The sequence below is a fragment of the Cyanistes caeruleus genome, chromosome 6 (assembly GCF_971803275.1).
Source record: "Cyanistes caeruleus chromosome 6, bCyaCae1.hap1.1, whole genome shotgun sequence".
Lineage (NCBI taxonomy): Eukaryota > Metazoa > Chordata > Aves > Passeriformes > Paridae > Cyanistes > Cyanistes caeruleus.
In genome coordinates this window covers 21,844,947-21,870,672 of record NC_141706.1, presented here as the reverse complement: position 1 = coordinate 21,870,672, position 25,726 = coordinate 21,844,947, and the positions used below count along the sequence as shown (strand labels likewise).

Below are 25,726 nucleotides of genomic sequence, written 5' to 3'. Positions count from 1 at the left end.
TACAGCCTCAAGGTAAAGCTTTCAGGGGATGCACAAGGAGTCTGTGTGGATCCCACCCATCCCTGTTGGGATGTGCATGGGTTTTGGGAGGTTTGCTGTGTACAGAAGTAAACATGTGCATGTGCTACAGCTGCCCCTGAGTGATCCTCACCTTACAAAAGATGTTCAAAGTGAATTGGTTAAGAGACACAGGAAGAAATCCTCATCCATTTGGAGCACAGCTCTTGCTAGACTGAAAAACATCTAATCTCCAAACGCTTGTTTTATTGACCTGTCACCGCCAGCCCCACCAGCTGCACAATGAGAGCTGCAAGGCTACAGTAGCACATCTGGGGTGCAGACACGTGGGGTTTGTCAATCCCTCACCTAATCTTTGCAAACATCTCTATTCAGTTAAAAACAACAAAACCAGAACAAAACAAAAAAAAGGAATCACCACCCAAAACCCCCTCCTGATCAGTTTTCAAGGCATTTCAGATAGTTCCTGCTTTCAGCTGTGCCAGAAAAATGTCAAAAGATCATCTTTCCACCTAGAAAACCTAGCGTTCTTCCAAACACTGTAATGAACAAGTGTCGGAAAACTGAAAACAAATTCTATGCAGTGGAAAGTGCAGTACCCATTCTGGTCCCTGGGGAAAAAACCAAGTCTGATTTGAGCTGGATTAGCAGCAGGAATGACAGCTCAGGTCAGCCGCAGCCTTATCCGAATCAATTCCCCTCTCCGGGGAGGCAGTGCGTGTGTGTGCACATACCTGCGGCTATAGGATTTGTAAATAATTGAGTTCTTCTGATCCCTACCACCACGGCACAGGAAGAAAGATTTGGTCCTGAGGGGGCTGACAGAGGTTCAAGCCCCAGATCTGCCACTTAGACGCTTCTTCCCAAAGCTGTTTAGGCATGTAATTACTTTTCCGGCTCTGTGCCTGGTCTGAGTCTCTGATTCTCTGCCTCCTTTTATCTGTCAGCTTTTTACAGGGACAAGAGTACTCCTCTACCTCCCAAACATGTAATGAAGATGAATTCATTACAGCTGTAACACTTTAATGAGCATTCTGAAGATACAGGGTATCCTTACAAGTCCTAAATTGGGAAACTCCCTCTCAGAGTGGGCTACGGTACCTGGATGCATGGCCCAGATCTGTGCCAGCAATACATTAATCCACCTCAGTGCATGATTCTGGAAGGGATTTTAACAAGAGAAGGGGTCTGGCTTTCATGTAAAAGCCAAGCTTGCAGTACTGACTGGAATTAGTTTCCTTTAACGTGAGGATAACTCCGGAGCAGGAAACACTTATGTGATTGGGTGTATCTTCTGGTCTCCCAATTCCTGGGCATCCTGTACCCCATCCACTTGGATGCAGCAGACATAGAAATAGTGAGAAATGCTGGGAGAAAATGTATTCGGTGAAGGCAAGTCCCCTGGTGTTTCACTGTTTAAAAAAGACCTCCCAACTACTGTTTCATGCATAATTGTGCAATTGGTAATATCCTGCCAAAGAAAGGCTTAGATCATCTCATCTGCAAAGCATTTTCCACCTCCAAATAAACATTTTGCACGAGTGCAAGTTTCAGGTCTTCCACCATAACGTGCCCCAGGCTGGATTTTGCATACTGCCCACAGGCAAGGCAGCCGACCTGAATCTGGACAGCAGAAGGAAACAAGAGGCAAACTCAGGATGCTAGACCAGAAATATATTTTTTTTATTCTTAATATCATGTGAGCAGCAGCACGATTCCAAAATGAAAAATAATTCTGTTTCATATTTCTTTACACAGAGAGACAGACAGACAGACAGACAGACAGATCCACCCACAGCAGCAGCAGCAGCAGCAACAACAGTGAGACTGCTCAGCGAGGCACCGAGACAGGCACACACCAGAGGGGGTGGTGGGGCCTGGCTCTGAGGAAGGCTTTTTCCCCTTTCTTCCTCCCTTGCCAGCCCATGCCCCATCTAGGGGAGGGTTTAACCTGGGCTGGCCCATCAGTTTGGTTTTCCCCAGTCACTTTTTATAGAGCTTGCAGTCACGTTTGGTGAGGTCTGGAGGAGCAGTGAGGATGCCGTGACCCACTCAAGGGACACGAGCTGGTGCTTAGCTCTAAGCAGCCACACGATCCTACAAATCTGCTCCACGGTTAGGAAAAGGGAATTCATAACATCTTTAGGTGAAGGGTGTGACTGGGTAGATCCTCAAAGTCTTTTTCTCTGAGTGATCTCGAGGCCAAGCTGTATGGAGCTCTGAGTAACCTGGTCTAGTGGAAGGCTCCCTGCCCGCGCCACGGGGTTGGAACCCAAACCACCCTGTGACTCCATGATCTCGTTCAAGGCAGCTCTACAAACCTAACCAGCCTTGTGCACAATTCTTGAGGGAGACCTTAAGACAAAATTAAAAGCATGGGAAAAATCCAAGACAACTCAGGAAAAAGCCTAAAACCAGGAATAGTGGAGGGCTGCAGGAAATCCCAACAATATCAGAGATTACAGCAGGGGCTGTGGGCGCCTCTCTAGCCCACAGGAAGCCGATGGGTGATAGAGACCAAATGTTTCCCGATATGAGAGAGTGGATGAAAAGAGACTCAAGGATTCACCGCTTCTATTAGTGGGACTGCTACGGGAAACAGCAATAATCTATACCAAGGCAACACCAGAACATCAGCTGCTTCAATGGGAAAATTGTGTTTGGAAAGGCTCTATCCAGTGACTTGAAATAAGCTTGTCTTTAGAAAAGGAATACCATCTAGTGGCCCAAAAAGGCAATAAGGATGTACAATGGCAATTAGAGAATCAGATGAATTTAGAGAAAGAGAAGGAAAAACTACAGAAGTAAGGAGGGTGATTAACATATATAGTGCAGTGATTCGCCTTGGAGCAAGGGAGAGCTCAAAAGGGACCTGATCATAGTAAATGCAAAGCTAAAATTAAACACTTGCAAAAGCAGATTGGGATGCAAAAATTAAAAATAACTGCCGGAGTTCCAGAAAGTGGTGTAGAGAACTGGATCGGGAGCCATCACAGGAAGATGATTGCAAGGATGATATGGGCAAATGGGAAAAGAAAGAGAAGTTGAGAATAGCAGCCTATCCCACAAAGACTCCAAATGCTGTCCCAGGGTAGATGGATATAGAAGATCAAACTGCTGTAGCTGTTAAAATGAAAAAAAAAAGACCCCAAGGCAGGTGGCTGCAGATATGAAGCCAGTGAAAGGAATCACAACAGTAGAGAAACTGCTTATATTTAGAATTAAATGGGGATTAAGTGGTAAATTGATTAGAGCACGTGCTCCACCAGCTTTTATCCATTGTACATTGGGCACCTCCTTGATAAACCTTTAATCTTGCCACCATGGGCATTTAATCAAATTGCCCAGCAGGATGATAAGACAAGGATCCAATTGGCACAATCTCTGCCTGTCCATAAGCTCGAGGAAGATGGAGAGGTTAATAAACTGATAGGGAGTTGCTTGAACTTCGTGGACGTGAGCAGCAGGACATGATGGCATGGAGGCACCACCCACTCCCAGTGGAGCACAGGTGCCCCCATGGTCCCTGGCAGCCCTGAGGCTGAGTCAGGCTCCTTGGACAGAGAATGAATTCGGAGAGGCAGTGGCACAAATGCACCCCCACGATTCACACTAAGCTTCCATATGGCAAAATGCAGGGGAAGAAGCAATTGACAGAGTTGCTTTCACATTAAGAGGCAAACAATATACCTTTACTTGCATCCCACAGGGCTGAGCACCTGCCCTGCTGCACCTGCTTGTGTGAGCAAAGGGTTTGAATGATGTGTGCAGGGGACAAAGAAAAGAGATTGCCTTATGGGATGATATTCAGGGAACTGCAGCTACAGAAGAAGAGGAACAAGAGAGATGTAGCTGAGTTTTAAAACTGATAGACCAAATGGGATTCAATGTCAACTTGAATATGGCACAATTAAAACAACCTCAAGTTAAATGCCTGGACTCTGAAACTGGTGAAACAAGAAGATGGATAAGGGCTAGAAAGGTTAAGCTTCCTGTGAAATAAAGACTCCCACTAATCAATCCTAACTCTGAAGAGTGCTAGGAGAATTTAATTTCTTATGGCAGCGTATCTATAGCTGTGCTAGTATCTTATGGCAGTGTATTCATCTTTGCTAATACCAGCAGAGCGTTATGGAAATGACAGGAAAAGAATCGGGGAGGGAGCTGGAGCAAAGACCAAGGCACTGCTTTATCTGACATGAAAGAAGCTGCTTGAAAAGTTTCTGCACTCTAATTCCCAGTTAAAGGAAAATTATTCACAACAAGAATTTCAACACAAGCTGATACTGTGGGAGCAGTGCTATTACAGAAAGGGTGGAGGAAAATGGGTACCAGCAGCATATGAGTCCTCTCCAGTGGCTGGACCAAAATTTCCCTGACCATGAGAAAACCTGGTTAGGGGCATTCTGGGCTGTGATGGAGTTGGAGGCTTTTCCCCTCGATAGTGCAGTTGTACCCCAGTCTGCTCATAACTCTGCTCTTACACACAAAGGGAAGAAAGGGATATTAATGTGGATATCCTTGAATGGAAATCAGGAATGAACCAAAGGTACTGCACACTCATGTGTGTGCTACACATGGACAAAGAAGAAAAACAACCCAAGACACTCCTATCAGTGGAACAAGGTAATAAGCAGTGGGTACACTAGAGAAAAGGTCATGCCAAGGAGCTTACAGGCTGGGAGTAGAAGACAAACCCTTCTACAGACATCTCTCCACAAACAGCTACTATCTGGTAGTAGAACAAAATACTGGTTGTGTTATGGGGAGGAAATCAACTGCAAGCACATGGTGGGACACCTATGAAGAAAATAGGAGTTCTATTTTACAAGCTTAGAGGGAAAGTGGGAGTAAAATATGTGCAAAAGATGTTAGAGTAATGTGAAGACTACAAGCAATACTGAGAAATAATTTAGTGAGCAAGTAGATGGATTAACTCAGACTTTGTTTACTGCAGCCCCAACCAGGTGTCAGCTAGAAAATATGGGGTGATGAGTGTGGCCAACTGAATAAGAATATCCTGTATTTCTCTGTTTAGCTTGTTATGACAGTCTAAGGTAATTGTCATAATGAGCTACATAAAAAAGTGTAGGGTGCTCTGAAAAGAGCGCAAAGAGTTTATACTTGGCCTCAAATGAAGTAGGAAACATAGGACATAAATAAAAATTGCTTAAGGTGTGCAAAAGTGGATTAGTAAAAGAAAGCTGCCAACTCCACTGCATTGGATAAACTAAAGGCTGTGACAAATACTGCCAAGGGATCACCATCAATTGTCACAAGCTTAAGAAGGGTATCAGTATCAGCTTGCCACAATAAATACCTTGCCTGGGCAGGCTGAGGTTCTTCCACCTAAAAAGAATACAACTGCTGGAACTGTAACAATGCTGTTAGAGAAAATTGTTCATAGGTGTGGAACAGCACCTGAGAGAGGATGAGATGAACAGAGGGGAGGGTTGGGAAGGGGGAGGTTTTAAGTGAAGAATTCAAGTCTTAGTAACTATCCTGGGGATTAAGTGAGGACTGTATAACCAATCATTCAGAATGGTAGAAAGAAATGAGTTGGACTATTAAAAAGAATCTAAAGACAATTGTAGGACAATATCCAAAATGATGGGCTAAAAAGTTAAACTTGCTATCAGTAGCTTTAAAAGAAGTGATATATTAGGGATTGGTTTAAAATTCTACTCATATTTTGTTTGGATAGCCTGTCTCTTATTGGCCTTGTGTCTAGGAGCCTAAAATATTATGGCAAGATAAAGAAGAAAGAAATGCTGTGGTAGAAGAAGCAGCATGAGGAAAATGTGTAAAATGAGAGAGCAAGGATCCAATTTATAAATGGCTTACGAAATAAGGAGCCAAGTAATGTATTTGAAAACAGATAAAAAGGAACAAGGCTTAGAGACAAAGTGAAAGGGGACCTATTAAGTTAAAGGGGACCTATTAAGTTACTAATAAGATAAATCCTCTAAGATATTAAATAGATGAGGGCAATAGTAAATACAAACAGGTTCATGTTTTGCAGATGTCTCCCTAAGGGGCCAAAAAATTCTGGAATCTGTCATGAATTTGTCAAGAACAGAGACATCAAAAATGGCCCAAAGAGGGACCTCTGGCGCCTGTGCAGCCAGAGCCTCCACACTCAGAGCCTGCTCCAGCTCAGCCTCGTGTCCCAAAAGCAAGGGAGTGCAACCCTCCTGGTGCTCACCTTCCCCCAGCTGCAGCACATCTGTTTGTGTGCTTGCATACTCGTGGCGCTGGGTTAGGCTGCAAGTTTTGCTTATTTGCTTTTTTTGCAGGACAGCAGGTTTTGCTACAGCTCCTCACAAAAGCAGCAGCTGATATAGTCAGGGAGCAGCAATGCAAACTCCAAGGCAAGGCAGAGGAGCTGAGGTCTCCTGCAGCTGCAAGGATTTCTACATCAGCTTTTCACTCCATGTTAATATGTTTGGTCTTTTTACAAATTGCATTACTTTTTTTTTTTTATTTATGAAGGCAGATTATGACTGTGAAGTGCTCTGGAGACCTAGAGACCTTCAGACCTTTACCGTTCTGGAGGCCAGACCAGAAAACAAATGCCTCCACAGAGATTCCCTGCCTGGTCCTGATCAGGAGCCTGGCATTGCTGCAGGGCTTGGAGCATCCCTGCTGCTCTCACAGGCAGCAGCCCAGGAGCTGGACACTACCAAAGGAGAGGAGAAACAGCAACCTGCAGACCAGTAGAGTGGCACTGCTCTTGTTAACAAGGTCATAACCCGTGCATTAACTGTACAGACTTAATTCTTCTAGTTGGCCTGTTTTCTCTTTTTTTTTTTTTTTTTTTTTGTTTGTTTGTTTGTTTGGTTTTTGTTTTAGTCTGTTTTATTGAAGTTGCCAGTAGGATTTTCACAGCTAAATAGCTGAACTATGGCCCAGCCTGCCTTAGTCTTGCATAGCTTGCTCCAGCTACTTAATCTAATACTAATATCTGAAGAACCCAAATGAAAAATTGTTACGGCTCTTAAGGGAGCCTTGAGAGTTACAGCTCATGATCTGGATCCACCCAGATTGGGAAATCATAGCTGCAGCTTTGGAAAAAGTGCTCTAAAATGACAATAACTGAATGAACTCAGTAGTTTTATCGGTTTACAGGAAAATCTGAAGAGAAGGAACAGCTTGAGGAAAAGCAGCTAGCCCTGCTGTCGAACTGCTGATTTCAGTTATGGCCTTTTAAGCAATTTAGGAGGAATTTAGGAGGAAGGGTCAAATAAGAAAAGAAACAGAAAGGAGAGATTGAAGCAGGCAGGAGACTAAGTGCTGTCAGTAGCTAAGGAGTTAAAATTTGAGAGAACTGGGGGTTAAGCCCATATATGTGGAGGTCTGAAATGGGATAAAGAGTAACGGATTGTAAACTATTATGACTGAGCCACAGTAGAAGTAAAACTGGAGAACAATGTTAGCTGTGTTAATAGCCAAAACTTCACTGCCAAGTCTTGCAGTTCTTTAAAGAGGAAATTATAAAAATCATATATCGTGGATAGGGATGGCAAAAGTTGACACAGAAATGTTATAAACGATCATGCAAACAACTCTGTGTAATTCTCCCCTTCGCTGTCCCCCACAGCTGTTTAGCAGCCTCCACACATCCCAAGCCCAGCTCTGATACTGCACAGCTGCATAACCTTGGGCCAAACTTCTGAGCAAACCGCTAAGTTATGAGACAGCCTGAAAGAAGATAAGAAGGGCAAAAGCAGGGGGAGGAAAACCGAGAGCTTTGGGTCAGATCAAGCCATTAATATCTACACTGAAAACTTCATGAAACCGAGTTCGAGCATCCAAACCAGACGTGTACCTTCCTTGGAAATGGCCAGCAAAAGCATTACTCACACACCTGAGCTGCATCAGGTAATAGTAATATTAGGATAACTAAGAACAAGACTTATGGAGTTGTTTTGGAAAGAAAAAAAGGCAGATTAAATTTTTCTCTCAAATTGCAATTAAAAAAAATTATCTCTCATTTTTCTTTTACTTTTTTTTTTCTTCTTCTTTTTAAATAAAGTAGATTTTCTCCTCTTCCTTGCACTCAGGAGCCTAACACGCAGCTCTTGACTTCAACTTTTTAGCTTGGCCATGCTTTTTGTCTCTGCTAAGCCTCTTCCAGCAGTCAATAGAAAAGCTACCCCAAAAGCCTTGGGTGCTTCCCGCTGCCCTCCTCCGAGCTGGCCCTAGATACAGAAGTGGAAAGCTGTTGGGGTCGCGTGGTGACAGGCAGAGGTGCCGATGCTGGGAGAAGACAGGTAGGAATTATCAGCACGGAGCTGGGTGAGGGCACGCCGGGGGCTGGCAGGGGACGGAAATCGCTCAGTTCTTGTATTAACTGATAACATTGAGCGCGTTAATCAGCGAGTGAAGCTCATCCCTTACGCTCTCCAGGGAGTGGCAGATCATCTGAGGGCTGTCCAGGAGCTCGATGCTGTGGGTGTAGGGCTCGTATTTCACCGAGAAGGGCCGCTTGATGTGCGCCGCGTAGCTCCTGCAAGGGAAGGGCGCAGGAGGCTGGGTACAAGAGATGGGTCCTGAGTCTCCCTCCTACTCATCACCATCTACTCAGGAAGATCACCACAAGTTAATGCCTCCCTTAGGCAGAGTTTCCACCTTTCCAGCCCCACTATAGCAGTAGTTGAGGTCCCCTGTTTGCCAAGGACCACCGTGAGTTTGACTGTGGCTTTCTGTGGGCTGTACCAAACAGGAGGGTACATCAAACTGGTCACCTCCATGGCCAGTGCCAGGTATCCTCTGCTGCAATTCCTTTTTCAAAAAATGCCAAGGAGATTTAGAAGCTAATTGCAGGGAAAGCCCGAGGTATTATCGTATTATATTACTAAATCCTTTCTGACATGCATTTATTGACTAATCTCTGCTTGGGAAGGGGGGAGCTAGCTGTGTGGCATATTAAGGGTAGACTTGACAGGCAGTGGCTCAGACCTGAGCCAGAGGATGAGAACAGTGTCACTGCTGTACCCAAAGCCAAATGCAGCCTAAATCTCAGTGATGAGCTTGACTTTGCCTGATTTCTCTCAAGAGCAAGACCTCCTTGCTGCTTTTCTAAAGGAGAAGTATGTGGTCAAGTGAAAGCAAATCAAGGGTAGGGTTTTCCCAAAGTTGCCCACACTCACTTCCAGCGCTAAGATTTGTATACTTGACAAGGTAGGGTTTTTTTCGTTTGGGGGTTGTGTGAATACGGAGCTGAAAATCTATAGTTAGGTGCTTGTGGCTGCAGTCCCATGATGGAAAGGCTTGGGAACATGAGAGGACAAACAGCTCTAACAGAGGCATGCTCCTCTCCTCTGCTGAGGCTTCACCCTTTCGCTCCTGAATTGCTGAGCTTAGGCTACCCTCTTGTGGCTACCGCAGGTCTGCTCTGGCTCAGGGCTCGGGGAAGCACAGCCCTTTCCCAGATGGAGACAGATGTTCCTACAGCTGGTACTTCATGCCTGGGCCGGAATTGGAAGGATCTGGAGGAAAACACAGCACAGAGGGCCAAGGGGAAACATGGCACAAGCTGGCCCTGTCAGGGAGCTGCCATGCCATTGCAGGAAAACAACGAAAAAAAGTGTAAACAAAGGAGGTTTCTGCATCCTCACATTATCCTCCTCCTAAAAGATGTGATTCCTCTCAATTCTACCAGGCAAAGTCCCGCTCACCCCTCTTGTTAATGTCATGAGCGACGGCTCATAGTGCAGCTGCTAATGGCTAGAAACCTGTCCTCCAAAATGGGTGTACTCACTTGGACACCTTTGGAAGCATATAGGTACAGCATGGCTGCTTGGAAGGACACTGGGGGAGTGTGTCCTTTCTGAGAAAAGAGGCTTTTCTCCAGGCGTAACACTGATAGCCAGTCCCGTGGTGGCAGCTGCCAGTAGTGCAAAAGAGACCATGCTTGAATGTTTTCACCTCACAGAGTAGCATCTGTGTGGTCTCTGAGATCTTTAAAGGGGAACATTTACATTACTTGTCACAGTCAAGACCTTCTAGCCTAATCTTGGCTGTGCATTCGGTGTATTTTCCCCTTTTAAATGCAAGGAAATGACTCATTAGGCAGCAGTTGGGGTTTTTTTAAAGCAGCCTAGTGTGTGTGTGAGAGCCCAGGCTCCTCCGGTGCTTGCTTTTGAGCAGCTGGACTCCAGGCTGTAAGAACAGTGCAACTGAGGGTAATAAAAGCAGAAGTTGAAATATAGCAGTCCTCAGCACGTTATTTATATTAAATACCCCTCTTGCAGGAACTGTAAAGTCATGTACGTCATGTTCACCTCACCCTGTCTCTTTCCTAAGTGAAGATAAAAACGGTGTAGGCAAAGTTTTCCTCTGTCAATCAAAGCAATCCAAGGACTGAGCTTTCCTCCTGTGGGCAGTTCTGGGTATGACCAAGAAAGTGCTCTTCTGAACAGATGTCTGTGGGTAGAGCTGACCCTTTCCTTACTGTTTGCAGTCCCATGGGATGGGGAAACCCAGTTACCTGGTGGGATAGTGTCTGGGGTCCACTAACACTAACACACCAGCCTAGGAGGGAAAAGGTAATTTTTCCCCCTGGACAGATCTATTCATGTCAAGCATGTTCCCCGTAGGAACTGGAGAACTGCTTTACTTTAGAAGACCTGGTTAAGGTTTTCAGCTCACTTCTGAGAACTTGGGCTGAAAGCAGCCATAATGTCAAGCCCTATTTCAATATCAAACATCTTAATTTCCTGTTGTTTGGGTCTCTCTTATTGCCCAGCCCTACCTCAATTTATTTTTGGCATCACTGAAGCTCTCAGACACAAAATAAACAGGCTGGTAGTTCTGGTCCTGGTAGGGCTGAACAGCTGCAGCATCAGGGTCGAAGTCCCGCACCTCTGGTTCGTCTGACAAGGAGTGCTGTGAGCACGGCAGAAAAAATCCAGCATGAGACAAAGGGGATTGGAGAGCACATATGGGGTAGGCAAAGGTGGAGAACAGATTGAGGAAAGTCATTGTGCAGAAGCAGAAAGTGTTTTTCTCTACAGTCTAGAGCAGAGGCAAGTTATGGTGTGACTTACTATGAGCTCCCCATAGGAAGAGAGTAGCCCAGCTCCATAGGCTTTGACTATTCCATTCTGTCTGCAGAGCCCAAACTCCACTGTAAACCAGTAAAGCTGTAAAACGAAAAAGAAAAATTCCTGAGGGACACAGCTCCTCATCTCAATCTCTCTGTCACTTCTGAGCCCTTGCATCATGGCTGGGGTGTGGGGTTGTTTAAACAACCTGCTTTTTTGTCCCCTCTCCACACTTTGCTTTCAGAGAAAAGTGCTAAACTAAGTTGCTGCTGCACCAGGACAGAGTCTGTGTTCCTGGGCTTGTTCCATCTGCTGTGAAATGCTGCTGTTTGGTGTCCTTGGAGCAGGATGGGTCACCTTGCTGAGGGAGAGCCAAAGGAAGCAGATGTCATTTAATCCCATCCCAAAGAGTCCCAGCAGTGCTGCTGTTGGAAATACGATGCTTGATGATACTACTGCTGCCTGAGAAAATTGGGTTAATGTGCAAGCGAGCTCTGCTATTTAACTGATCTCTGTTCTGCACAGTCATCATGAAAAGAGCAGGGCTGGGGCAGATTGGGTGGGAGCTCTGAGCCTGCAAATCTTGGAATACCAGGCTGGACCAGTCCCCTTGATACCGCAGAAGTACTGCTGGAGGTGTTGTGGCCCCCCATCCAGCAAAGGAAAAAACTTACTGTTGCTAATTTCTCAATTTCTTCATCAGTTGCACCCAGAGATGCCAGCCCAATGTCCTAGGAAGAGAAGGGAAGGGGCAAACATTAGGACAGGTTTGGTCTGAGGGCCTTAGACATTGATTGCTCTGTTTTATTGCCTCAAGACCACACATACTGTTCCAGGCATCTGCTGGGACTTCATCATGCTCAAACTAAAACCACTTTGTCACAGAGAGTGTATTAGGGTCTTGGTCCATCACTAGAACTCTGGAACATCATAATTAATAAAAGCAAGAAAGATTGAGGTGGCAACACCGGGGTTTGGATTCCTACGTCTCAAGGAGGAGAAAGCAGATAACCACCTTACCTGAGAGAACTGGGCAAATGTCTTATCAGCCAGCATCGGGACATGCCCCAGCAGCTCGTGACAGCAATCCCTGCCCGACGGGAGGGGGGAAAGGAGGAAAACACAGTCAGCAGCAGATAGAGTGTGTCTGTTGGGGAAAAAGGGTGAGTGCTGGCCAGCTGGCACTTAGTGGGCAGGGAGGCCATGGGGCCGGGCGATACTCACGGCTCGGGGGAGTGCATGGGTGAGGACGCGTGGCGGATGTACTGCGTGCACTGGAAGACGCGGAAGGCCAGGCTGGCCAGGAAGTCTCGTGCTGACAGCAGGCCAGCCACCGGCCGGAGCTGGAAGCCAGTCCTCTCTGAAACAGCACACACCCTCTGTGCCATCTGCATGGCCCACGGGCTGTGCCGCTGCTCCCAGCACTGGGAGCTACAGGGCTACACCAGCCTAATCTACCTGCTCCTGCTGGGGAACAGCACCTGCTCTGCAGCTGCTCAGCGGGATCATTTGACCCCGGGCTTGCCCTTCAGTCACAGCCCACTGTGTTTAGCTGCAGTCCCCACCACTTGGGCTCTGCCTCTGTCCTCTGTGGGCAATGCACAAACCACCAGCTCTCCTCCTAAATCCCCGCTCACACGCTACTCCTTCGGGTTCAGGCTTCCCATCTGGCAGACCCCGAGCCTGGGTCCCCTGGGCTCGTACCCACCTTTCAGGAAGCGGGAAACCTCCTCCAGCTGAGGGATGTTGTTCTCATTGTAGCCACAGAATTTCTCCAGTAGACTGAAAGCTTCAAGGTACTCCTTGCAGGCATGGGTGGGGTACAAGCTCTTCAGGGTGCTGTATACCTCCTTCCTTCAGGAGGAGAGGTGGCAGACATTCAGTGGTTAATCTGTCCAGTCCTCTCCTGCGCTCTGGCTATGCACTATCAGGGACTCATGTCTCTAGGCTCTGTGTCCTTTTGCCTTTCTCCACCTAAGTCTATATCTCTGCATATTGATAGAGGTATGTGAACATACAGACACACATTCAAATGAACCTACAAAGGCAGCAGCTGTGTCTGCGCAGACCTGTTTCTCACTTAGAGGTCAGAAGACTGTATAAAAGGTATTAACTGGAATTAAAATATTCCCAGTAGGTTAATTCCTGAAGTTGCACTGTGAAGGCAGTCAATAGAACCAGGAGATGACCTTGTTGAGAAGCCTGTGTACTCAGGTCATATGAGCTGGCCTTGTTTTCAGAAACATTCCTGCAAGCAACACTTCTGGAAAAATTCTTGTTCAAAGGGAGTGCTTTCCTAAGTGAGGCCCATGAGGCACCACACAGATATTCACCATGGGCCTTATACGTCCTGCAGCTGTGATGACTGCTCTTTGTTTGAGGCTGATACTGAGTCAGGAACCCTAGAGAGGTGGGACTCCAAATTATCTACCTTGGTCTGTCAGGAGGCTCCATTGGAGGAAAGTCATGTTGGCTGCAGCATGAAAGTGTTTTTTACCACAAGCCATTGAGTAGGATGCTTGCACTCCTGACTTGCATTTTGATTGCATTTTTCAAGAGGTTGTGCCTTAAATGTTTGGGTGTTTATTTCCAGCTTCTAGTGGTGAAGCACTAATAGTGAAATCAGCACTAATAATGAAATCAGCACTAATAATGAAATCAGCACTCACCAGGTAGCTGTCTCCTCCGCTGTGTACTCCACGTGAGGGATCGGGTCCCCACTGCAAGGCAAAGGCACCATTACTGAGCAGAGCCCCCGCCAGGCTCTTCCCTCTGAGAAGGAAGCACTTTGGAGAAGCTCTGCATGACATTCAGCAACCTTCTTTAAAAACCAAACAAGGGGGTGATAGGAAAGACAAAGCCTTAGTACTGGGTCACTTGCACAGGTGCAACAAATACATAGACACAAAGAAAAGCATGAATCTAGTCAGAGATTATGAATGAACAAGGGAAGAGCAAGAGTTTAGCAGGCATAATAATCACCAGGAAAAGAAATGGTTTTCACTGGAAAAATCGAAAAAACTTTGTGTGTGAAAATAAACTCATTTAATGTGTCTGAACTTCAGGGAGCTGATGGCTCCGAGAATGAACCAGTGGCTGGGAAACAAAAATAAGGAAAACTAAACACATTTGACCTGCAGGAAAATATATTGTCAGTAAGATTAAGGATGGCAGGAAAATTGATATAAATGGGTATTGATGAAAGAAGACTGACAATTTTGCTTTTTCTCATCATAGTTATTAATTTTATTTCCTGAATCTTTCTTTTTTGTGTTTGGACAAATGAGATATTCATATATTGTAAAACACAGTTCCTGAAGGGTTGCCTGAAGAATGCTACACAGTGGCTCATAAATGCTAACCTGCAGGTGAGATGTTAGAGAAGACCTCCTAAATTGGTGCCTCATCTTAGGGCAGAATTTATCCCTGTGTCACTTGGGACTCTTCCTCTGACACCATGACTTTCTGTGCATTTAGCATTTGAACAGGATAAAAACAACAGTGTCCGTATTCTGGGCTTCAAAATGGCAGAGCACATGAAAACCAGCAGCAGAAACCCTTTCTGGGATCACACCAGTTGCAGGGGTAGCTCAAACAGCTGACCCATATAATTTCTGTAGTCTGCTTTCAGCACTTAAAGTCCTGCTCAGAGAGAGAATTCTACAGTAAAAAGCAGTGGCACTGAATGGGATCTAGGGAATATTTTTCAAACCTAACTGAATTTTAGACTCTGTTTGATGTTGTAGTGAACACACTGAGTGCTATCACTGCATATATCAGAACAGAAGTATTAAGTAACAGTACAAGGCATAGTCTTAAATCTATGCAAGACGATGATGAAAACATTACTGGATTTTTTTTTTAATTTAGCAGAGTTAGGAGGTGAATCATTTAGCCTATAAATACCCTCATACCAAAAAAAAAAAAAGGTATGATAGCAATATTTTGTCTAGTAGATGAAAGGCATGTGTGCTACATTGGGTAATAGCTAAAGCTGTCGAAGTCTAGCTTAGAAATGAAACACACATTTTTTCATGACCAGGATAATGGACCCTTGGAACAAATTTTCTGGGCATGGGGCAGCTTTTTCAGTACTTGACACTCTGAAGTCAAAACTAGATGCCATTCTAAAGAGATGCTACATTTCCAAATGAAGTTTGAGGTCTGATAGATATATATCTGGCTTTTGTTATGCAGGAGGTTTATTCTTACTATACTCTTACCAATGTATGAATTAATGACAACAGATATTTTTTAGTTCAAGAGAGACTGGAATGTAAAGGGAGGAGACACAAAGGAGCTGGAAAGGCTGTATGGGGAGACAAAACATAAAGGAAGAGAAATTGTGCTACCTGTATGGTAGCACATACAGGTAGCACAATGACTTCCCAACAGGTTCATTGACACGTCATTATCCCCTCATGAATGTTAGGAAGGAGACTTACTGCTTATAGTGAAAAGCAATCTCTGCTATTGATTTCCTTCTCTGGCGATATACTTGGTCAGAGTAGCCCTGTGGTGACAAATGGGAACAGAGACAGGACTTTTAATCAGTTACTAAAGTTTCTCACCCAGGAAAATTCATCACTGGCTGGAGAGACATCTCTTAAGGCTGCAATGGCACTCCAGTCTCCTGATCAGCTGCACTAATAGGTGTTCTCAGCTCCCTGCTTCTGTGGGACAGCTCTGGAGTTCAGCGTGGAGGGTGCGCACACAGACTGACTCACCGGGTGATCCAGATCCAAGTCAGGGTCAAACTTGGTGACCAAATGGTGGCACTTGTCCAACTCACAGATTTTTCTGGGAAACCAGTGAACTACAGGGAGAGAGAAAGTGACAGTCTGACTGTGGAAGTGAAGATCCCCTGAAGAGAAGGGGGTCTGAGGCTGAGTAAAATACACCTGATCTGGTGTACCACATGCACACATACAAATGGCACATCTACTTCTAGGCAGTAGTTTCACAGTCTCAAGGCTCTTTCCCTAGATCATGTCTATTGACATGATCTCCAGTGCATGACTTCCTTGCCCATCTCTCAGCAGAGTTTTTTGTGACAAAATTAAAGAAGAAAAGAATTAAGTTTTACTGAATGATTTGTGTTAAAAAACACCCAGAGAAACTGCTGTTAATAGGTGTCTAGGGATATTTTCCTACAATATTATTCTACAATGATTATCCTATCTTCAGAACAGGATGGCACAGGAAGTGTCTTGTAGATTAGTGCTGGAATCTGTACAGAGGTCCTAACATGTAGATAGGAAACTACCTTGCATTTATAATATAAAATGCTGGAGAAGGGATGGAGAGCTCATTAGGAGAGGTGTGAGCAAATTCAACCACCTATTTATATTTTTTTTCAATCTTTCACCAGAAGAATAGACTGTGAACAATGGAATCTATTGAGAACAGGACAAGGAGGGAAATTACTTTCAGGATTCAGGTATCCCAGAGGCAGTCCCTTCTGGTTTGCTCAAGTTCAGCACACAGCAGCCCTTTCCCTTTACTGGGATTAGCAGTCTCTACTCTGTTTCTACAGGGAGAGCTCAGCCTCTCTGCTCAAGTGAAAATGTTTGTAAGTTCCTTACATTTGTCTTCCTTAGTGGTCCTCACATCTTCTGCTACCCTCTTGATGGAGCTAATGAAGGTATTGAGGTCAGAGCTGTAGACTTCACAGCGCACAAAGTATTCCAGTTCAGCGGTCCCTTCACGGGGCTTTCGGCTAAGCCTGGTCTCCAGGTGGTGAATTTTAGCTTCAAATGTCTTTTGAGACATGGAAAGGAAGAAAAAAGAAAGCATTAAGCAAGATTTGAAACAGCTGCTACTACCAAAGATGTCTATATGGACACAGAACTATGGGATAGTTTGGGTTGGAAGGGACCTTAAACCCATCTCATTCCAACCTCCCTGCTATGGACAGGGACAACTTTCACTAGACCAGGTTGCTCAGAGTTCCATCCAACCAGACCTTTAGCACTCCTAGGGATGGGGCATCCACAACTCTGGACAACCTACTCCAGTGCCTCATCACCCTCAGAGTAAAGAACTTTTTCCTACTATCTGACCTAAACCTACTCTCTTTCGGTTTGAATCTATCCCCTCTGTCCTGACAGTATGTGCTCTTGTAGAAAGTCTCTCTCTGTCTTTCCCCTAGACCCCCTTCAGTTGTTAGGAGGTTGCAATTAGGTCACCAAGAAGCCTTCCCTTCTCCAGGATGAACAATCCCAGTCTGGGATGGATTCCTATATGTTGTTTTCTTCATGCCTCCACCTCCCTCCCGTAAAAACACACTTACCCATTGATTCCACATTTTTTTTCCTCCTGCACCAACACTGAGGCTGCTCAAAAACTACTAACAGAAGACTTCCACCATGGTGAAGAAGACCATAGAAGCAGTTGATGTGGCAAGGTGCCACGTTTCATTTTCCCGTCCCAGCCACTCCCGAGGTGTGTGATGGTGGGGTCTGTGATGGGTGGGGTGCGGGTCTGGCGGGGGGTCCCGCGAGGCTGGTGGGGTCCCATGGGTCTGACCGGGTCCCGTGGGTCTGGCCGGGTCCTATGGGTCTGACCGGGTCCCGTGGGTCTGACCGGGTCCCGTGGGTCTGACCGGGTCCCGTGGGTCAGGCCAGGTCCCGTGGGTCTGACCGGGTCCCGTGGGTCTGGCCGGGTCCCTGGGTCTGGCCGGGTCCCGTGGGTCTGACCGGGTCCCGTGGGTCTGACCGGGTCCCGTGGGTCAGGCCAGGTCCCGTGGGTCTGACCGGGTCCCGTGGGTCTGGCCGGGTCCCTGGGTCTGGCCGGGTCCCGTGGGTCTGACCGGGTCCCGTGGGTCTGACCGGGTCCCGTGGGTCTGACCGGGTCCCTGGGTCTGACCGGGTCCCTGGCTCTGGCCGGGTCCCTGGATCAGGCCGGGTCCCTGGGTCTGACCGGGTCCCTGGGTCTGACCGGGTCCCTGGGTCTGGCCGGGTCCCGTGGGTCTGGTCGGGTCCCTGGGGCTGGCCGGGTCCCTGGGTCTGGCCGGGTCCCGTGGGTCAGGCCAGGTCCCGTGGGTCTGACCGGGTCCCGTGGGTCTGACCGGGTCCCGTGGGTCAGGCCAGGTCCCGTGGGTCTGACCGGGTCCCGTGGGTCTGGCCGGGTCCCTGGGTCTGACCGGGTCCCTGGGGCTGGCCGGGTCCCTGGGTCTGGCCGGGTCCCTGGGTCAGGCCGGGTCCCGTGGGTCAGGCCGGGTCCCTGGCTCTGGCCGGGTCCCTGGGGCTGGCCGGGTCCCTGGGGCTGGCCGGGTCCCTGGGGCTGGCCGGGTCCCGTGGGTCTGACCGGGTCCCTGGGTCAGGCCGGGTCCCTGGGTCTGGCCGGGTCCCGCGGGGCCGGCGCTGCCCGGGCGGGCCGCAGGAGCGGCGCTAGCCGTGGTGCTGAACGCCAGGGCTGCGGCGGCCCGCCCGCCCCAGCGCTCGTCTGGACTCGCTACCAGCGCCGGCGTCATTTGGGCTCGCTATCAGAACTGACCTCCCCAGGGAACAAGGAGACAAAACGATGTCTGTAGTCTCCCAAAGGGCCCTGGTAAATCTGTGAGTATTTTCTTTAGCTCACTGAAAACTGGCAGTGCAAGCCCAAGGCCCTAGGCGATGACCCAACCGTCCCAAAGTTCCCGCAAGACCTTTGACAGAGGAAGGGACACGATTTCTTTTGTTAATCAGAGGAAAAAAGATGAGAAGGAACAGATGCGATGCCACAGGTAAATTAAATTTAGGGCGGTGTTTTTTAATGTACCTACCAACTTCACTATTATATTGTCCCCTCAACAATCGATACCTTTGCATTAATCTGACAGTCGTGATTGCTTTACCTATGCTTCAGCTGCATGTAACACATACAGAAGAGTGAAACCAGCTTCCCTGCAGCCTGGTTCACGATGAGGCAAATGTCATTATGCCCGTCTGCTCTCATATCTTGTACCTGCATTGCCAGAGGGATCTGGGAAATGAATCTTCCTCTGTTGGGACTTGACATGCTTGTCTTTTTATTATATTTAAAGCTCTCTCTGTGACAAGCTCAAAGAGCTTTTTAGCTCCAGGAAGAAACAAACAATATTTGAACATAAGCTGCCGCAGCTTCTCACTTGGTGTTTTAAAAATCGTTTAAATTACAGAATTTGAACGCAGTATAACATAAAATCTACCAAGTACAAGAGCGTACACATCTGTTTCATACCCACTGAGCAGCTGTTGAATGTTACCTTGCTGGATTTGCCATTCTTTGACTGGCATCTGTGTGCTTCTGGGAAGGAGACCCCAGTCATCAAAACACATGGGTTTTGTCTGAAAAGTTTGTCATAAAGGTTCTTTCAGTCTTGAGACAAGAACTATATGTCCCCAGAAAACAGCTTTTCTTGCAAGAGTCCTCGTAGAGGAATTGCATTTGCTGAAGATCTAAATGTTTTCCATAACATTATCAGAGGTAACACTAAATGGGCAATGAATAACTAGAATGACCTACAATTTCAAGGAAATACTTATCCCCCAAACACACCTTTGCTATGTTTACAGTTTTTAAGCAGCAGGTTTACATAGAGTACACAGCCCCAGACAACCTGCTGTGACTGAACCTGTTCTGAGCAGGCTGGACCAGAGACCTCCAGAGGCCCCTTACAAGCCATGTGACTGATTAATAGGAACAAATTGTCCTCTTCTCTCACTGCTGAAGTCAATGAAATTAAACTACCATAGATAAAACCTCAGTTTGCAAAACACTTTTGAATCATTTTGGATGGAAACACACTACATGAATGCAAGCTGTCATGCTTGAATTACTGTTTAAATAGGCAGCACTTATCTCAGTCTTTCCATTCATGGCACTGAGATCCTATATAATGAAACAGTACATTGGTGGCCAGGGGGAAAAAGCTCAGTTACCAGTTTTCCTTGGTATTAAAGGCATAGATGGGATGAATCTCTGAGGGGAACCAACAGAACCTTTAACATGTGAATTAGAATAATCTTTGAAGTAGAGAGATAATTTTGAAAACAATATGCTAGTTTTACACCCAGTGCAGAGTTGTTTCTGTAAATATTTGACTGAGGACCAGTGTGGTAATGACCCAGAAATGAGGTGAGTTTGGTCTGTAGACAGGCAGGGCACACAGCTTGCTTTGAATGTGGGATCTGAGTCCTGTGCCTGAAGTGCTGAGCAGCAGGGAGGGCTGCCAGAGTACACTACAAGCCATAAAGGTGTGGACTAGAGTGCAAAACTGAAAATAATAAAGAAAAATAAAGGCCAGAGCTTAACAGCACCGCAAGGCAGAGGTATGCCTTCCTCTTAGTGATGATAAGTGAGAACACACTGGGGCATGAGCAAACCTTGACTTCAGAGATATCAGAAAATTTACTGATAATATGACATAGGCAGACCAATGGTCTGAGTCTTCTTTGTTACACTCGAGTGATGCTTCTCACAGCCCAGTCATGAAACCTCAAGTGTGTTCCTTGAGTGCCACACAACAGGTTGGGTACTCACCTCAAATACCTTAAGGACACGGGACAGTGGTGAAGTCTTGGCTCCCTTGAGCATGAAGAAGAGGTTCAGCATGGCTCTCCCATCCTTCTCCTCAAACACAATGGTCTCTGTAGACTCTGCGGCATCAGTGGCTGCAGCCGCAGCCTCTCTTTCCTTCCTGGCATCTTCAATGAGGCTTTGACGTCTTCCAACGAACCGTGGAGACTGAGGGCAGAACAGAAATAAGTAACACTCCTCAGAGATGTAGGAGATCACAGGCATTCCCAGTACCTGGGATGAGATGTGATTGGTATGTGTCATGAGGAGTACCACTGGTATGTGGTATGAGGAAGCAGGGAAAGGCTGGACTGACTTGCCTGGCTTTGTAGAGGAAGATCTGCTCATGAGGACTGAGGTTTTAGAACTGAACTTTCAGAAATGTGGGGCTTTGGGAAAAAAAAACCCGAAAACCCAAACCTGTGTAAAATATCTTTCTAGCATAACTGGAGAGTGGGCTTCTCCCCTCACCTCCCCTAGCAACAATTTTCAATATCCTCCAAAAAAAAAACAAATCCAAAAAACAATCTTATGTGGTTTTCAGGTGTCTGATGAACTCAAGTGGAGAGACATTAGATAAACTTGAAGTTATCTGAGAAAAGATACTTTGTGAGGGACAGGTGAAGCCCACAGCTGTGGCCTGGCCAGGAAACATGAACTGTTTGCAGGTGTATTACTGAGGCAGCTTAGCAAAACTGCTCCCAGGATTCAATATGACATTTACTTTTGACATTAAATGGATGCTTATCCATTGAAGTGTAATTGAAACCACAACCATATACCCCAGAAAATAAATTCCTCCCACTTATCTGTAGATTTGTTTTGTCTCAACAAACTCCTGCAGATGTCTGTTACTTGGAATTGAACCTAAAATGTAACTCTGTGCCTGAGGTCATGTTAGGACACCTGTTTGTATTTATAGTGAAGTACAAACTATTTCAATCACTGCTGTTTCTTTTGTTATACAAATAGCTCTTATACCAACTTATTTGTTCTTGGTCTTTTAACAACCAGTTTTATATTTTGAGGCAACCCATCTGGTTCCAGTTTTCTGTGTTCGAGACCCAAACCAGATGACAAACCTCCACAGCTTGCTAGAAGAAACCTGGGGCAGCACTGAAGAAGGATGTAGAGTGGGACTGGCTGCAGTTTGCCCTGTGATTACACTGAAGATATTCAGAAAAGAGATACATACTAACTAAGCAGTGCTTTCCCTACCTTGTTAAAATTAAGAGTGTTTTCCTTTTAAAAAGATAGCCTGATTGACTACTAAGTTTATTTTCTCTCTGATTTTCAAAGTCACTATCAGAAATTTATGTTTCCTGGGAGAATCCTCTTGGATGCTTTAGCAGTGTAAAGCTGACATTTTAAACACAGCCTCAAGAACTCAGCACATCGAGTCACCAGCCCATGCACCTCTATCTGGTGCTGTTTCAGTAAAGATACCCCTCTGAAATTACGTTTTCTGATCCACCCTTTATTCCTCAGGGCACAGAAAAACACCTTCTAACAAACAAGTGCATGCTACCTAACTTGGTTTTTGTGCCAAGAGAGCAGACATCTAACAAGTGACCTCGGTCTTAACTTTAAAAATCTTGTGAGCGTGTGCTCGGCTTTAAGCGTGTGTTTTTTATCACTGCAGTGTTTTTAGCTCAGCTGGTGTTTACCTTAAAGTGCCTGCAATATGCAGGGCAAACAGCCCTGTGCCAGCCACAGAAAATGACCTCCACAGCCATCCCAAACCAGGCAGTGCCTTACTTAAGGGTGCTTTGTCACACTGTGCCCCGAGGCGCAGCAGGATTTTACTTCTGGTTTGGAGAAGGGGAGAGGAGGGAAATTAGACCTCGATATTTAAGCTGTAAATCAGGTTAAAATCCAGCTGGGTGGAGTTTAAAATGCCAGAGCTGGGTGACTGGAAAGCTGCACCAGGGGAAGCAGACTCAATCAGTCCCACACATGTGCTGTGGACCCTGGCAGGCAGGAGTGGGGGCTTCGGTCCCTGTCAAGGGGTCCTGGAAGTTTCTTAGCTGAATGATGGCATAGTTTAAGCAGGTAAATTGAAAAAAAAAAAAAAAAAAAAAAAAAAAAAAAGAAGAAAAATTAAAACACAGCAGAAAAAGGCTGAATTTTGCTTGGGAGAAGAGGGCTGGGAGGGGTCTGCCTGCCTGCTGCCTCCTGTGCCAGGTGGAGGCTGCCTGGCTGCATGTGCCCCACCTCACTGTCCTCAACTCTGCCCCTCACATTTATGCTCATTGGGCTACTAACTCCATTTGCTGGAAATTAGGAATGTGGCATATATAATAACCAAACTGACCTCATGATAAATGCTTTCCTTCCTTCCAAAGGCACCATTATATGGTATTTCTGAATTGCTTTGCAGACTTGCTCCCTGAGTGCATATCTGGCTACAGTGAGAACTGTAATTTGATTTTGCAAAGCATTTGTTTTCCTAACCAGGGCCTGACCCATTCACCTCTTCTGAAGGCTAGTTTGCACCTCTTCTGAAGGGTTTTTTAATTATTCCTTCCTCGAGTTTGCTGCCCAGCCTGCATATTGTCGTTAAAAATGCTGTCTTCTAGCTATTTTGTTGATTTTTTCCCCGGCACATTATTTGCAGCAATCAGGAAGGGTTGTAAAGACTGGGGACATAAATGTCCCACTCCTGCTTTCCTGGGTGCTTTTTCTGCTTTTTTGGCTCCAATTGCTGTCTCCTGCCTGGCTTTGTAGCCAAACTCTGCCCCAGCTACAGTCACAGGGTCTCCTGCAAAAACTATTAGTAGCAGAAAAACTTACTATGTAACCAAAGATTTTTGTACGGGGTTTGATGTTTGGCTGGCCCAGCTGACACGTAAAATACCTTCTGGTGTAGAGGAGTTCTGGGGTTGCAAAGGTCTGGGTTTTCCCCCCAGTTTGCAGTTTTCCCTGGCAAGGGAACACCTCAGACCTGCTGGAGGTGATGTGGTGGTGGGTGACGGCTGTGTGACAGATCACCCACAGTCACAGCAGGAGGGCCAGGGACATGTGATGTCACACACAAATGCAGAGTCATGCCTCTTGCCTGGTAGAAGCCAGGGTTGTGGAGTTCTCCTGTGCTAGGTGAGAGCAAACAGAAAAGCTTTTCATGCATCCCACTCTCAGAGCGATCCTCACAGGGCAAAGTTTTAATTTTATTTGTTTTCCCTTTTCTGAAAATTTTCATTCAAAAACAAACACAGGCTAAGGTTTTATGTACCCTCCAGGCTGGAGGAGCCACTCGTCCCAAGCAGGTTGCCTCAGTCCTGTCAGCCCACCTGCTGAACCTGAACTCCCCTGGCCCCTATGCTCAGTGGCCCATTTTTTCTTAAAACACAGAGCAGCATCACAGAAGGTGTAATAACCAAACACTCTTCACTTCTCCAGACACTGAGCTTCTTAAATACTGGTTTTACAAGTTGCCTGGAAAATATCAGGTTTTCAAGGACCACTCAAGTGTTCATTATTTTGCCAGAATGAAAAGCACTGTGTGAGAGGGAAGCCTCCCCTGATTTCAATTTATTAGAGAAAGCAACCTCTTTTGTTTCCCAAATGTTTCCCTTCTTTTCTGCAAACTCCATTCTCCAAAACACCTTTCTGCCAATGTAGTGGTTGATTTTAGTAAGGCAGGGCATTGCACAGGGTTAAGAGGAGAGTGGGTGAAAAGGGAAACAGGTATAAGGAAGAGAAACGGGGAGGTCTAAAAAGTGACCTGTTGGAGTCAGACTGCAGATATCTGCCAAACATATCTGCTACCTAACCCATCTCTATTCCTAGCTTTCCTCCTGCCAAGCATCCCAAGGGGTCCCCTCCTGGTGCAGCCATTGCCACTGGCTGCTCTGACTCCTGCATTGTCACCTGCTGCCTATCCACATCTTTGCCCCAAAGGACCATCCAGTATTGGGAGTCTTCAAGCTCACCTTGCCTGGCAAGGCTTTGAAGTTAAGAGCTGAAATGTCCCTGTCCCTACAGCAAGTCTGATGTGTTGGCCAGGCTTGGCTTTCTACAGACACTTGACAGCTCAGGGGGAAGTTTTCCTCTCCCTTCCCTGACACATTCAGATCTGGTGTGTGCAGAAGCTTTCCCTGGGCTAAACACAGGGCTGAGAACACACCAAGGAAGACTGGGAACAGAAATGGGGGAAGGATGTTCTGGGAGATAAACTGGATACAGCAGCCATGAACAAACAAGTTAAACTGCCTGTGCCTTGTGTGCTGTCTGAAATGACAGCCCCCCTTTTTTTGTTATACTAGAACAGATGAAATCTCTGCAGTTTAATGCCTTGCAACCTGTAAATCCTTAAGGTCTTCAAATTGCCTTTTACAGGGGATTCCTTGCTATTCTTGCCTTAGGTCTGTGGGTTATTCATCTTACTTTTGGTTGAGGTGGTTTCATTATTTCAAGTTTTCACCCCCTTAAATGTTTTCATTTCACACGTATCAGTATGTAGAGAGAACTGTTGGAGTAATTTCCCTTTGCCAGTCTTGAGCCCGGATGTGCCCATGTCGGGGAAGTCCCACAAACAAAGTGTTGGTCCATCTATCCCTGCCTGCTTCTGCCTATAGCTGTGGAAGAGGCTGTGGTTTTTGGAGGGGGAGGAAAAGAAGTGGGGTAGGGTTGTCTTACCATGATGGCCTCGGCTTGCTTGGAGTCCAGCTCTGACACCGCCCTGCGGAAGCCTTTGGCTGCAGAGGTGGAGATGTTCGGGGTTGGCATCTTTGCTCTTCCACGAGCTCTGCTGTCTGCTTTTCAGCTCCTTGCCAGCTTTTTATAGGGCAGGGCTGACGTCAAAGACTCTTTCAAATCTTCTCTTCCCCTGCCACCTCCCCATCACCACCTCCCTCCTTTCTCCCCCTCGGGCTGAGAGGAGGAGGGGATGTGAAGGAGAGAAACGTGTCTGTCCCATTAAATCTAATCGCTACAAAGATTGCAGACACCCTGCCTTCACAGACCAGACAATCCCCCACCTGTTTGCCTGCATCCAAAAGATTTCTTCTCTAATTTACCCCTTCTCTCCTTTCCCCCTCCCCCCACTTCTGGATGGAGTTCACTCTCACTGCATGGTTCAGTCCGACACATTTACTTCCCCAGCCTGGGAATTGCATGAA

General features: G+C 46.4%; 1 protein-coding gene and 1 long non-coding RNA gene across 3 annotated transcripts; one reads left to right on the top strand and one right to left on the bottom strand.

The window, feature by feature from the left end:
- Nucleotides 1-1,677: 1,677 nt before the first annotated feature.
- On the bottom strand, nucleotides 1,678-25,368 carry TH (tyrosine hydroxylase). Of its 2 annotated transcripts, XM_023929011.2 has the most exons (13): nucleotides 25,245-25,368; nucleotides 20,571-20,774; nucleotides 16,652-16,826; nucleotides 15,794-15,882; nucleotides 15,512-15,579; nucleotides 13,736-13,786; nucleotides 12,775-12,920; nucleotides 12,291-12,426; nucleotides 12,087-12,156; nucleotides 11,741-11,797; nucleotides 11,070-11,165; nucleotides 10,775-10,908; nucleotides 1,678-8,527 (listed from the first exon to the last, which is right to left on the bottom strand). In XM_023929011.2, the coding sequence occupies exons 1-13, from the start codon at nucleotides 25,332-25,334 to the stop codon at nucleotides 8,368-8,370; spliced, it is 1,476 nt and encodes a 491-aa protein (XP_023784779.1). In that variant the 5' UTR covers nucleotides 25,335-25,368; the 3' UTR covers nucleotides 1,678-8,367. The 2 variants fall into 2 exon arrangements, with proteins under 2 accessions (XP_023784779.1, XP_023784780.1); XM_023929012.2 differs by lacking the exons at nucleotides 20,571-20,774; nucleotides 25,245-25,368 and adding an exon at nucleotides 17,359-17,680.
- Nucleotides 18,199-21,875, top strand: LOC111930778 (uncharacterized). Its single transcript, XR_002865304.2, has 2 exons — nucleotides 18,199-18,792; nucleotides 21,635-21,875. It is a non-coding gene; the product is annotated as an uncharacterized LOC111930778 (long non-coding RNA).
- Nucleotides 25,369-25,726: the final 358 nt, after the last annotated feature.

Coding starts and splice junctions, on each gene's coding strand:
- TH (XM_023929011.2), bottom strand. CDS start 25,334: ATGCCAACCCCGAACATCTCCACCTCTGCAGCCAAAGGCTTCCGCAGG. Junction 15,580..15,793: donor ACTTGGATCTGGATCACCCG/GTGAGTCAGTCT, acceptor TTGTCACCACAG/GGCTACTCTGACCAAGTATA. Junction 13,787..15,511: donor ATTGCTTTTCACTATAAGCA/GTAAGTCTCCTT, acceptor TTTGCCTTGCAG/TGGGGACCCGATCCCTCACG.